This window comes from Belonocnema kinseyi, chromosome 6 (assembly GCF_010883055.1).
Source record: "Belonocnema kinseyi isolate 2016_QV_RU_SX_M_011 chromosome 6, B_treatae_v1, whole genome shotgun sequence".
In the NCBI taxonomy this organism is placed as follows: Eukaryota; Metazoa; Arthropoda; class Insecta; order Hymenoptera; family Cynipidae; genus Belonocnema; species Belonocnema kinseyi.
In genome coordinates this window covers 116,935,699-116,950,938 of record NC_046662.1, presented here as the reverse complement: position 1 = coordinate 116,950,938, position 15,240 = coordinate 116,935,699, and the positions used below count along the sequence as shown (strand labels likewise).

Genomic DNA, 15,240 nt, shown 5'->3' with positions numbered 1-15,240 from the left:
AATTAATTTATAATGAAAATTTAATTAATCGCTTATATCTCGAGAACGCCATAAATGCCAGAGAGCTATCACGCAGATTCGGAATCAGGAGATCAGCCTAAATAAGAATCATTAACAACATTGCATATCAAACGCGAATCCGACGGAAGCGGGTATGGCGTCCGGACTATCAACCCCTTTACGGTCTCCAATGACACCCAATCGCTTTGCCGCTTTACCGTATCCAATGATGCCTCCATCGCTTGGCCGCCTCATAACCTAGGCCAACCGCTAGCTACTCTCCAGGTGCCTTGGCATTATCGCCCAGGTGCCAACCACATCGATTGCCCGCTCTCAGCTTCACCGCTCGGTCCGGGCTTATGAGAAACTTGCAACTCGTGGATTTCAACCATTGTAAGTTAATTGATCAATAAACACTTTTATATTTACATCACCTCCACTTATTGACTTCACCTGCTTCTTGACTTCCCATACCCTTTTCTTTTCTTTAATTTGCGACTCCCGTTACAAATTAGGAGCCCTTGTAAGAAACCCCGGAAGCCCTTCAAAATCCTCCCAAGACGAGAAGATGTCTTTAAATAATGAAGTTGAAAACAAAATCACTTTGAATGAATGTGTGCCATTAGAAAGGGGAGTTTGGAATTTTAAAAATGCTGTAGGAAAAATATTTGAAAATTCTTTTATAAATTTTGCTAGAAAAAGTGCGGATAGACTGTTAAATATGTCCGTTAAAAAAAGGTTGGTATACTTCGCGTACTCGCAAGCTTTGCCACCTTTAATAAAATAAAAATTACCTCGAAAATAAATGCCTTGTGTGCACTTCATGTAGACGAATTACACAAGTGAGGGGCTGAAAGACTAAAAACTAAACCAAAAAATATAAATGACAAGAATAGAAAATGAAATTCCAGAAATGAGCGCAACAATAAAAGTAACTACCAGGAGAAAACAAGAATAATTTTATAGGAAAATTACGAATGTTAGAAAAAGAAAGCGGCGCCAGTCACAAAAATTGGTGCGCGAAATCACAGTGAGTCAAGCCACGCACATCACCCAGTAGTAAAAACCGAGAGCATTCAAGATCTGGAAAAATAGACGTTATTCCGAAAATGGCAAATCGCGTAAAAAGTTTCGGAGAAAATAGAGGGAACAGAATAGCTACAGAAATGATAATTTTTCAAGAAAATGCACAAGCAACGATGACTCACGAAAACAGAGATAACCATTTGGTCGAAAACGAAAATAAAGGAAAGGAATTAGAAAGAAATTTAGAATTAGTAACAGTGCAAATTAGAGAATTAGAATTGGGGGCGGTACAGCCAAGTCAAGCGGAAGGTGCAATCCCAGGATAGATAATATAAACACAGGCAGAAAGTACCCCAAACTCACACAGACAAAACCGTACCCCACATAGACATGAAATTAGCATGCTTTCTCCCAATACGGAAAACGGTAATGTCAACCATATGAGTCGCAAGCTTCTCGCAACGTTTAAACGCAAAACGCTTATTATTTAAAAATAACTGCAATAATCAAAATTTCTCACAACGTTTAAACTTCTCACAATGTTTTAACGTGAAACGCTCAACATTTCGAATTAATTGCAAAACTCGCTGTTTCAGGACAGCGACGGTGATAAAATCAGATCAAGATCAAGTGTAGCCGTCCCGAGAAGTGGATGTTGTGTATGATTGGCACAAAACAGGGAGTGTTGCAGTTAATTCAAAATATTCAGTGCCTACGTTCAAGCATTGCGAAAATAAATCGATTAATAATCGAACTTAATGCTGACCTTATTTGATAACCTTTTCTGCCCTGAAACAGTAAGTGCTGCAGTTATTTGCAAATATTGAGCGCTTTGCGTTCAAATGTTGTGAGAATCGGACGATGAATATGATTAACGCTACCGCACTTGATACTGACCTTATTCAAGCACTGGTGCTGCCCTTAAATTGTGAATGTTGCAGTTTAGTCCAAATATTGAGCGCTTAGCGTTTGGCCGGTGCGAAAAGGGCGATTTTTATCATTGACATTACCGCACTTGATACTGACCTTATTTTATCACCGTTGCTGCCCCGAAACAGTGAGTGTCGCAGTTGATTAAAAATAGTGAGCGCTTAACGTACGGCTGTTGTAAGATGCTCGCTTTGTGAGACGAACTTAATGTTCACCACATTTTAATGCGTCATAATGATCTTATCGTCCTTTAGATGCCGTTTTTGAAGAAGAAGCTTTCAGTTGGTTTCATGTTAAAAGGGATAATTGGCAAATTTAGACCAATTTCTCGAAGATTTTAAAAACGCATACATAAATGAGAGATATACAAAAAAAATCTGTAATAAAAAAAAGAACAGGATATTCACGCTTTTATAACGGAAATTAAACAACTATTTGCAGCATTAATGCCACGCCCGAGTCCAGAATGGCAATTAAGAAAGACTTGCGACAATTTAAGAATCAAATATAAAATTTATATTTCCAGAAATTCTTTTTCAAATTTTTCGGAATTCGAAATTTGGGACGAGAATGGGAAATAGAATTGGCAAAACTTAAAATTAGAGGTCAATAAGTAAGAATTTTAAATGAAGATAATGGCAAAATTAGTAAAAAATGAAAAACATACAGGAATAGATCAGAATGAAAATGATGTTAAAAAGAAAAATCAATATAGAGATGAAAAATAAATCTATTATTAGAATCAACAAAGACAATATAGACACAGATATCTAAACCAAACAATGAACATCAATTTCAACTGAGATTTTCAAAGGTAAATCCGAAATTTTTTAACTTAAGATTTCAAAATAATAATGAGCATTTTACAATTAATCAAACATACCCAGGAAATCATAGTTTTATGCATAATTATAGTAGTTTCAGAAATCAAAACACAGCTGGCCAAGTATTATTGAATGCAATTAGTCAGCTGCTAGGAAACATACAGAACAACAGACGAATAATTCTCCGCAAATAACAACGCTTTTATAGAACGCGGAAGAGAATAATATTATTGCAGAAGACAAAAAAGAAAATAAGGGACAAAATAAAAAGACGAAGCAATTAAATCATTAAAACAGTAGGTATAATAAAAATGAGGAAACAAATCCAATTTGACAAGATTTTGTGGATCCAAATTTAGGAAACCGAAATTTCAATTACAAATCGCGAGAACTAATTATATGCTACAATTGCGGGAAAATAGGCGATTTTCGACGTGCTTACTGATATAGTTTAGATCAGGGAAACGCAAACGGCGGTTACTAAAGACGTATAATACTTCCGTTCAAACAAGAAACGCCGTAACCACATTTTGGATGAGTCGACTGCCATCTGACAAAAAATAAAATGTAAAGGATAAGTTTTAGTTTAGTTTTAGGAAGAGCGACGAAAGTAAATTAAAATTCGGAACGAATATTAGCCTGAGAAACAACAGTTCCTCCTTACAGGTAATGCACTACACTTGATCTCGCCAGCATCTCAGTCGATACAGAGTGTACGGGGGCATACTGACCCACATCATAAACTTAGCAAGGCGAGCGATACAACACTGGCACGAGCCAGCGTGGGCGTCAGTAGATTACTATAGATGAGCAGAATAGTCAAAATAGAGAAACAGAAGATATTGAAAAAAATTATCAAAACTGAGACAGGAGAAATACATTTTGAGAGCAAAAAGGAAAAATACAGAAGAACAGCTAGAGGAACAAAGTTTAGGAAGAAGAACAGAACAAAAGGAGAAAGCAAAGAAAATAAAGGAGATGAAAAAAGCCCATAGGAAAGTCGAAAAAAAAAAATATATATTACTATATTACTTGACTCTTTAACAAACATCACAGAACAATTAATTTTACAGCCTTCATAGACATAACAGTAATAATTAATTAAAAATTAGTTTAGATAAAGAAGCGGTCATTTAACATTTGAATTGCAATTTGAAGTTGTAGATATGAAGTAATTTTACTTTAATTTTCGACAATGATTATATAAGTAAAATGAAATAAATACGGCTATATGAGGCCAAGATAGAATTTTAATTAAAATAATAAAGTAGAATTTAGATATAAGCTATTTTACAACAAGAATAACCAAAAGCAAAACTTTAAAAGAAGATACTCACTGGGAAGGAGAATAACTTAAATAAACAAAATTTCAATTAAGAATATTGAGAAAATAGTCCAAATTACGACTTAGATTTGATTTTTTATTGGAATAAAATAAGAAAAATCTGGTTTAACAAAGAAAAATGGTATTATATTTTTTCTCTGAGAGATAATGGTTCCGGATTCGTCAAGAATGAAATATATTAAAGGAGGTTCTTTTTTTACAAATATTTAATTTTTAACCATTTTGCTTTTTAATATCTTATAGATTAATATCATTTATTATCATTGCTTAAATAATAATTAATAAATTAAGATAATAATAGTACTCGATGATAAAAGTATTCTAATTACAATTAACATGAATTGGTTTAAGATTTAATTTTAGGATCCAAATATCTATCTCTTTTGTTTCCCTTCCGGAAATAATAGAATACTGGTATAACTTTGGGTTTAACAGTTTCATTGTATAGTTTTAAGTGTTTAAACGGATTAGGAATGGTTCCACCCTCACATCATCGTGTAGTTATTTATGGACTCTCTCCACCTTTTAGGGTCTCTTCTTGTTTTCGCTAATTATCTTATTGATATTGAGCTTCAAAAGGATACATTTTTAAATGATAAATTCTTGACTTTATGAAGAAGAACTTTTGTAAATTTAAACCAACAAAAATCATATTTATGGCCCAAAATGAGCTCCAGAAAATCCTAATTTTCGGTCTTTTTAGTCAAAAACCATAATTTTTGTTTTTAAAAAAAGATCGCTCCTTATTAGTTTTTTAATAAACACAATTTTTAACGTTCCATAAGAAATTGATTAGCGATATAAACGCGCAATTATGTTGTTTGAATCTGAAAAAATACACATGCGTTTGTCCACTATGAAGATTGAATTTCTAGTATTGAATGGTTATAATTCTAAAATACGTTATTTTGGACCACCCAATTAAAGAATTTATCATTCTTCCGGAATTAGCCAGTTTTCTAACAAGAGAGTTGAGAATAGGATACTTATAATTACAAAAACTTTTCTAAACAAAAATTCAAACTGTATACCTATAATTTTATAAGGTTTAGTTTGAAGAGTATTGAACTGAGTATATAACTCAAACATGACAAATAGCACAATTTTAAAAGCTTAAAGCGATAAAAAATAGCTATAAATACCTCTAAAATAACAGCAACTTTCCCATTGGCCAAACCAAGTAATGGCCACAATAAGTGAGGATAACAGGCCGGAGTAATCTCCATTTCGCCCTGAAAATAACATTACGATAAGATCGAATTATTGAAAATGTGTTCGAGAAACATTGTTCCTGAATATGTTAAAAAATGAATCCGAAGATAAAACTGTTTTACTTCCTCTTCACCAACTTGAAACAGTAAAATAGACAGAGATTTGATCATTTATAGAATTCTTTTTTGCAACTGGTCATGGGTTCACATGAATTATGCTAGTTTTAGATATTAATATAACTCATTATTAAAATGAGAAAATTCCATTCAGTATTATACTCTAACTTTTATAACAACCTTCTGTTTAAATGGATAAATGGGTATATATTCTATGGCAGAATATTAAAGTATTCATTTTTGAGTTATAAAATGTTTAGGCTCGACTACTCAAGACCGCAGTATAAATAGACATGCGTGAGTGAGCAAAAGATCAAGGTAGTGTTAAGAAGGCGAGCGCTGAGATTACTATGACGCGTTTAATTCTCGCTCACGCATGCACGCATGTTTATACTGCGCTCCTGATTGGCTTACTCCTTCCTTCTATCGAAAACCCCTAACAGATATTCATAATGTTAGAAAGCTCCAACAACATGGGGTATCTATAACAAAAGCAGACTAGAAACATCGTGACTCGACCTCGAAATGGGTTGCTTGTCAGACGTCCGCGAAATAGGGGCTCTCAATATCACAAACTTCGATGTGTCTGCTGTGTTAGAGAAGGCGACAAATTTTAGGATGCAAAGAACAAGTAACAATTATCACAGCAAAAAAAAAGGATCTTGATCTAGGGACGAGACATATATATTCCAATGTATTTTGATGCGCTAAATCTGAATCCGGCATCAGAATTGGCGGAAGGGGTCTTGTCTTGACAATAACCTCAAAAAACACCTAAGAATCGCAAAAAAAGAGGAGTATCTCGATCTGGAGACGAGCCAGATTCCTATGTATTTTGAGGCTCTGAATCTGAATTTGATATTAAAATTAGCAGAATAAATCTTGGCATTTATGCGTTTAGTTGGTTTTTGAGTCCAATCCGACTATTTGACGAGCTAAAGCCCGAATGCAGCCAATGCGCAAAATAGCCGGCCAGTTCGCGCATTGGTCAGGATGGTTGGCCGAAGCCCGAAGTGAATGGCGTCGTATTACTATTTCGGGCATTGGTCGGCCAAACCGCGAAGTGGCCAGGGTACACTGGCCAAACCCAGAAATGCTTTTATTTTACCGAGTAATACGAAGTTTGAAGTTTAGGACAAAAATAAGCATATATAAATCGATGTATTCCATATACATAATATAAATGCTTTATTCAATTAGAAGTTTAGAGTAAAAATCATTATACAAGGAAACTCATACGCATTAAATGTATGCTAATTAAAATTAAAAGATCTACCTATCTTATGTAATATTATAATATTACACAATATTATAATATTTTGTGTAATATTTCTGATTACTTATTTTTTAGTGCAATGCCAGCGAATATATCCTTGCCTTCCTGTCAATTACTGACTTCTGCATACAGACCTCAATGCTATTTTTTCTGTCGGAATTAATTCTACGTTAATCGGTCTTTCATTAAGAGTGGAAAACTCACTCTCAACATATTTTTGGTTAAATATTCCTTCTTCTTTACTAACGTATACATTTCATCTTCTACGTTCATGACACAAGCTAGAATATTTCTTAGGTCACCACGTCCTCTATCAACATCTGGTATGCGCACACGAACGCTATCACCTACTATTGCTGGAGGAAAGTTAGAATCTGAATTTTTAAGCATTTTGTATGCTTGTTTACTTAAGCCTAGATGAGTCGCAAACCTTTTTTTTTCTGAATTTGTGTCTTTTTTCGCAGAGACTGCACACTATTTTACTTTCATTACCTACATTCATTTCTGCCGTCGCCATTCCACAAATAAAATGAACAAGCAGACCACATACTTCGCACGAATAATCCAAAGTGCATTTTTTCCACACACTGCGCATGCAAATTCCACTTGAGATGTTTCTTCTAAATCCCCAGTTGCTTATTCTAATTCCTCAGTTTCTTCTTTGAATGAAGCCGTTTTTCGGCAATCAAAACAACTTCCATTTCCATTTCAGGTCCAACAGGTATATAATAGAATGGAGTGAGAATGCTCAAATTAATTAAATCGAGAAGAAATGTTACTCAATGTTATTCAAGATGGCTACTATTTGTTTAATGTTCGACTTTCATCGTTCTCCCGGTAAATATTCGCTATTTCTTCCGGATCAGAAGAAAATTGTATTTCTTTGCGAAACTCACAGTTTTTTTACATATATTATTCATTGCGCAAGTCGATAAACATTACTAAACATTTTGCAAGAAATCGATTGAATTTTAATCATATAGTATGTAGGATAATACAGAAACATTGGGAAATGGGGTCATTTGAAATTTAGAGAAATTGAAATTGTATTATTTTTAATTAAAAGCGCTCAAAATTAAGTAATTAAAGATTGAAAACTTTAGACATTTATTCCACCGGTTAGTGGGGTCCCAGGTTTATTACACACTGGAAAACCTTTGAAAAATCGTTCAGAAAAAAAAATAGGTACGAAAAATCACGCTTTTTTTTGTTTAAACTGCATTTTGGAATAATTAATAAATTTATGGGAACTTTGAATGGCACTATCGAAAAGAGGAGATTTTGAGCGATAAAAATGTACGTGAATCAATTTTTCTAATCGCGAATAGTATTAGTTGTTGGCCATCGAAGATCAGTGTACCAGTAGTCGTGTTTTGGGTGTTTAAGTGTTAACTGAAGTTAAATAATGTTATATATTCGAATATATTACTTTACCATATATTTTTAATCGCTTTATTGTACTATAAGTAATTTTGTTACTAAAATGAATTTCATTTCTGTTATGTCTAATATAACCAATTCGGGAGCGAATGATATTAAACAATTGAAAACCAAAAGTTCTCGGCAACAAGAATATCTCGAATACGAGCAATATCAGGGAAGATATGAGAAATTCTTGTCTCGGCATGCATCTCTATTCGGCATATTTTAACAATATATTTTTAACAAAATGTTCTCACCTGAATCAATTGATGTTGTATGATTCATACTGTTTCTCATTTCCGTTTCCGCTTTTTCTAGATCCTCTTCCATATTGAGCTGTTCTATGACTTCCTCTGGGAGGTTCGATGTACTCAAATCCACTTTTGCTTTGCAGTCAAACATAACTTCGTAGGGCGACTGCTGTATACCTTGGTGGAAAGAACGACTTTTCATAATTAGGACGAATCGAAGACCTTCTGCCCAGTGCTTTGTTTGATTAGTCTGCATCCATATAGTTCATTATCTGACTGTAATACACTTGGAGCATCGACTGTCATGAAAATGTATACTAAATTATAAGGAACTTCCTTTGCTTTTTTAGATTTTAGTGGTCTTGATAATTTAGTATGAATTTAAACCCTCCGTCAGAACTAGTTTGCATATCGATAAGATCAACCTGACACCCAGAATTAAATTCATTGAAAAGCATAGGTTTCGAAATTAAACCATTTTTGGCATCGATTTCTTAGCTTGACATGGCTTACATAAATTCTGGTATATATTAATAACAACCTTAGTAACATTTTTATATTTACGGTGCAATTCCTTTTCTATACGCGTACGACCACCATGAACGATGCTCTGATGCGTATCGTGAAGAACATCGAACATCTCGCCACTATGCAAATAGTACAAAAATATAGAGTCACTTCCTTTTACAGGTGTAATAAGCTTTTCACTACCACCCACAAGAATAATATCGAATTTCTTTAGTCGACGATAGTGTACACTTACCTTTTTCTCTTCCTGTTTGGCTAGTTCACTTCCTTTACAAATGTATAGTAGTTTTCTTTAGAAAATATAAAAACGTTTTCACTCTGATTTTCCATAACGTCTTGCAACAATTTTTCAAACTGTATGCGCATATTCACTGCCTGTTCATTTAAATAACCGGACACTTCCCTTGGAGAATTTGTTGCAAAACCTGCCATTGTTGACAATTTAAACTTCACCGGAGAACAATGACTAACATTCAGGAGCTTTGCTGAGATGATACTAACGACTCTAACGTGCGAATACAGACTTTTTTGACCAAGAGTCATTAAGGTGGGATACAAAGTGAAAGCTGGGTAGCTGGTTCTAGAAAAATTCTCTCCAAATGTAGTTATAAAGACTACAAGAAATTTTCCAGAATGTAAGAGTGGGGTTCAAATGTCTAATTTCTTCATACCTGATCTGCTGGCGCATTTATATTATGTATATGGAATAAATCTATTGATACATACTTAATCTTGTTCGGAACTTTAAACTTCGTATTACTCAGTAAAATAAAAGTATTCCTGGGTTTGGCCAGTATACCTTGGCCACTTCGCGGTTTGGCCACCCAAAGCCCGAAATAATAATACGACGCCATTCATTTCGGGCTTTGGCCAACCATCCTGGCCAATGCGCGATCACAATTTATGTATTTTTCTTTTGTTCTAATAATATATAGTGCTGCTGCGAAACGTCTTAATTTAGTAATAAAGGTGCCATGAGCGTAGTCAGACTTAATGTATGGAGGGGTCTCATTAATACTCCGTTGTCCCTGGGTAAATAGCGTTCATGTCGTCATAGTAGGCGCAGGTAAGAAGTGTTTTATGATGCAGGGATTTAATGTTAATTATAAGTTACATTTCATTATAACAAGAAACAAACATATAAATTGTGACTCTGAGTTTGAAAACTACGCCGCGAAAACCATTCAAATGTCATATTTATATACAACGTTTCCCAGACTCAAGAGCCCGGACCTATATAGCTGTATAAAAATTTTTAACAAATTATTTGTTAATTCTTTTTCTAAAAATTAGTTGTAGTTTTAGATTTTCAGTTATAAGATGTTTAGACTGAACAAATTAGGAGCGCGGTATAAACATTTGTGCATGCATAAGCAGGAGTCAAATATAGTGTACTGGCCAGTGTTCACCCATCGCTAACCCCACCTGTATAGGTGTGCGCACTTTAGTCTCGGAAACTATCTATATACATATATTGAGCACATGTCCTCTTTCAATTGAAAGAATCAGCCGCTTTGAAGGATTAGAGGTATTTTTGAAAATGATATTCAATGGTCTTGAGGTTAGGAAAATATTGTGACCTTGTCAGTTTCAAGAAAACGTAAAATTGGACTCGGATACCCCGAGAACGTATAGGAATGTGGTTAGGTTCCAGGTTCAGCCAAAAAACATGTTATTTCCATGGATTTGAGGAATGCTTTGTGGTTACGTTCAATTTTTTCGAGTTCGTGAATAAATTCTTACCTGATTATGTCTCAAAATAGTCTTAAAGGACTCAACGACGCCAAAAGTACGTCAATATATGTTTTTTAGATTTTCTACAAGCACAGCGGGCTATTTTAGCGAGTTGAAGGGGTTTATTTTAGGTTAAGGTGAACTGAGATCTGTTGGGCCAATTCGAGTGTCGAATGCAGATTCAGAAAGTCAAAATACATAGAAATATATATATATACCTCGTCACCAGCTAAAGGTACTTTTCTTTTTTTTAGGAATTTTAAGGGTTTTTTGAGGTTAGGATCAAACCAAAATCAGTTGGGCTAATTCTAATGGCGGATTCAGATTCAGCACGTCAAAATATAAAGAAATAATAAAAAATAATATTAATCGTATGGGACGAAAGTATTTTCGGTGAAATATAATCTTAGCCACTTACTTTATATGGATGCAGGTTGTTCACGAGTTGGAGGGAAAAACTGCACAAGTTAATAAAAGAAGATTGGGTCGTAAATATCTAATCCTTATACAGTTGATGAGACGCTGTCCCACCGCTGTTAAGGAAAGCCTTCCGAACTGGTCTAATAGGGACAGTAGAGAAATTAAATAGAACTATCCGCGTATGCACTTTCAGTAACTTTTGTCCAAATGTGCATTGTCCAGATCGCATCTGTACAAATGTTTGATACAAATTGCTTCTGGCAAAAAGTTACTTTGTTTGATCCCGAAAAGATTGCCCAAAAAGTTTGATCTCCCTAGCTAATCTGGAACACGTCCCAATTCAACCACTAGCACTAAGAAAATTTACCAAAAATACCAAAAGTCGGAAGTATGCAATTTTCATGCACAAGTTTTTTTTGTTGCACAAAGAGATTTTTCTGCATCTTCCTCTTATTTCTCTCTATTGTGTTGCAAGGAAAATTTCGGGATACATATGTGTTCCACCGGACAAAAGAGAATACAAGGTCAACCACCTTTTATATATAAACGACCTTAAACTCTTTGCCTCTTCAAAATAGGATCTCTAAATTATTGCGTCCGTGGTAATTAGGTACTCTAAAGAAATTGGCATGAGCTTTAGACTGGATAAGTGTGTCTGCGTCCATCTTCGCAAAGGAAGACTGCAAACTGTACCATCGCGTGACGATCAGGATGTTTAACTCGTGGGTGTAAATCCATAACACATAATGGAAAAACATATGCATATCTTAGAATACCACAAGCGGAAACCCGAAATTAGAATTTGCTAAAAATGGCCCTTAAAAAATGTATCGCCAAATTCTTAGAAATATTTGGGAAAGAATAAAATCCAGGTGATTAATATTCTGGCCGCTACAACACTAATCTACACGTTTGGTGCAGTAATATAGAATGCTTTAAATATTTAGAACCTGCTTTAGAGCTCGTAGTCCGTTGATAATTTTCATGATATTAAACATTTCTATATCATGACAGAAATATTATTGTCCTCAAAAGGAAATGCTGACCAAGCCCAAAAAGATCCCCGCATTTTAACAAAAACTTCATATACAATAAATGATAAATTTCATAAAAATAATTGTTTAAACCATAAAGGCATTCCTGATCTAACAAAAAATGTTCAGTAATGTATTGCTGAACCAAATTACAAACAATTAATGTTATGTCGCAAGAAATGTGCAGCACGCAAAAGAAGGAAAAATGATATAATTATAGAAGCTTTTCAGAATGTTAAGTCTTTTAAAGACCCTGATAGTCGTGGTATATCGTTAGGTGGTTTAATATGAGTTAAATGTTCATCAATTAGTTTACAATTCGAAAAAAATTGCTGTGCTAGGGAGCCTTATTAAGAAACAGCATTATGTCATACATAGGCTTCTAAAGGAACAGTGGATACCAAACGTTAATATTCAAAACCGAATAAAATATGAAAAATCTTTTTCCCTTTTTCGCATATATAACTTTATATTAGTTATTAAACTTAGAAAGTTTCTTCGCTTTAAACGCACATCTTTAAATGGAAATAATATAATATTCCAAGAACATTGTGCTAAGGGGTCTTCCATGAACCACGTGTACTCCACGAGCGGAGTCCTAAATTCAATACCAAAGCCTCTTTGTTTGTTTACATTAGTTAACGAGCCGAGGCAAGAATAATCTGGCCGCAACTACGTGTGTGTTTGCTGCCACTCATAATTCTTTGTTTTATTTTCGTTTAACAAGAACTAGAAAAAACCACGTAGCAGCCTAGGAGGTGAGAGGTCGACAATAATGCCACGGTGGACCACATAGGGGGGTGAAGGTGGTCAAAAAGTGGCAAAACTTGGGCCACGTGGTTTATGGAGTCCCCATAATATCTGAGCTAACGCAACTAGTGCACTGTGTGATTAGTAATTCAACATTCCACTCTCCGAGATGTTGTAAACAATCGTCACAGATGAGCTGATTTTTTAACAAGTAAGATTGTGGCTTATAAAATATTAGATTGAAAGTTTTTAAAGGCTTATAGTTCATTTAGGAACATTAGTTTCGTTGTGTAAAAGAGCATATAAGTTATCGTCATCAATATCGTTAGCGTCATGCATCTAAGGTTGAGAAATATAGTCGAATAAAAACAGAAGTTAATGATTATGAATGGAAAACTAGTAAGGTAACTGAAAGTTCATGTCTATTTGTTGCATTGGATGATACATCTGCCAGTTGGCGATTGATGCACTTAGGATATATTTTAACAGAAGGATTTCATCCACAGATGGGTCATTCCTCTGGTCAATTTCAGAAGATGCATCCACCAATCCTAAATCACATGAAAACAGTCATTTTTGTTTGAAGAGTTAATTCAGTTAATTTTGGAGAGTGCAACAGTAAATAGCGCATCATCTACATCAATACCTGAAACATCAGGGTCAGTGCTCCTCTTGATCTCTGACGATGAGTCCATGTCAGTATAACCATTTTTAGAATACTAAAAAATTAATGTATTAATCATATAAATTATTATTTAAAAAATCAATCCTCGTTACAGATAAAGATCTTGAGTTAAAAGAAGGTTGAAAAGCACTGGAAATTCTTACACGGGATTAATTTTAAAATCAGGAGGTTAGAATTTCCAATTTAAAGATTAAGTATTATTAATTAATTTGAATATTATGAAAAAATAATTATGTCTACTCATTATTAGTTACACCATAACAAACTTTTTACTTTTAGAATGGACAGTTTATAATTTAGATGATATTGATGTCTTGAAGTATTTGAGAATAAATTGCTTAAGGAACATTGAGAAGAACCAAAAAAAGGATGAAAGAATTCGAGGAAAAATGTTTAGAATAAATTTTTTAATTTAGCATCAAAATAGTCCAAAATGTCAAGAGGTACTATGATTAAAACAAGCAATTAGAAATATTGTATGTTTTCGGGAAGAGAATAAAAATCTAAAATGGAAGTTTGACATTGATTTCGCTAAAGAGGTTTGAAAGAAAATCAAGGGTTGTAAAGAAATGAAGTGAAGATCATTGGAGGAGATAGTAGAAAAGGCTTTAGAAAGATCCGAGCACTAAACTATTACACTGAAAGAAATGATGAAGATCACAGAGTAAAGAAATATCAGGTACATAAGAAGTTAAAGTTTTTATGTTGCCAGAAATGTTTCATTCTCATCACCATCAAAAACTTTGTAAAGCACAAACATGAAAAGGTTAATTCTCGAGACCAAATTATTTGCCCTCCGATCCTTGGAGAAGGAGAAAGATCTCAGTTTGTCAGCTAAGTACTTTGAAATTGACCAGTCTGATCATACACATGATTTTCCGAAGGTTATATAGAAGAATAATTTTAAAACAGTTTATTAGTTCGTGAAGAAAATGCTAATCTAAGTGAAAAGAAAGACGAAAGCGAAAAGAAGACTAAAACCGAAGACAAGAATGAAAGTAAAACGATCGAAGTGGAAAATGAAAATAAAACTAAAGTAATAAATGATGGTCAAACTTTATTAAATATTGATCATTCTTATAATACTTCTAGATCACTTTTTATTACTACAAGATTTACCATATGACCAAATCCATTTCAAATCAAGAACATTGTACACTTGAAGTCTTAGAATCTCTCGATGATGAAATATGTGATTTTTTGGACGAAATTAACTAAAACGTATTATTATGCTTTGAAAAAAATGTACCAAGCTATTTTAATTCAGAAGACGATTGTTTGATCCGCTTCCGTAAAAAAACCAATGCGCTAAAGCAATTGTTTAAACATTTAGAAAAAAAATATCGATTCAAAACCTTTTTTTCCTGAAATTTTTTAACCATGCGCAGTATTAATTCGATTTTATATGCAAGTTTATTTCAAGTGTTTGGAGAAAAAATTAGTGTTATCACATGAACTGAACTGCTATAAAGAAATAAAATTAAGAAACAGGCCGAATTAAGAATTAATTATTTTACAGAGTTATTGATTAGTGATAAAACTTAGTTATTCAATATTTTTTTCTGAATTTGGAAAACAGAGTCGTCAATTTAGTACCAGCTGATCAGAAGCTGGGAAATCATTAAAATTGGAAAGTATGCATTTCTCTATAATATCTTTTTTCCGTAACCTTATTCTGCTATAAAAA

The 15,240-nt window shown here is 33.8% G+C and overlaps 1 protein-coding gene across 15 annotated transcripts in view; it reads right to left on the bottom strand.

Annotated features, from left to right (window-relative positions):
* Positions 1–15,240, bottom strand: part of LOC117174093 (histone deacetylase 6) — a 788,923-nt gene that overhangs the window by 388,720 nt on the left and 384,963 nt on the right. For 13 of the 15 annotated variants that reach the window (XM_033362808.1, XM_033362803.1, XM_033362813.1 and 10 more), the window contains one exon: positions 5,268–5,357. The exons of the other annotated variants lie outside the window; for them this stretch is intronic. In XM_033362808.1, the coding sequence (XP_033218699.1) occupies positions 5,268–5,357 (90 nt within the window). The remainder of the gene's footprint in view (positions 1–5,267; positions 5,358–15,240) is intronic. 15 annotated transcript variants of the gene reach the window in all.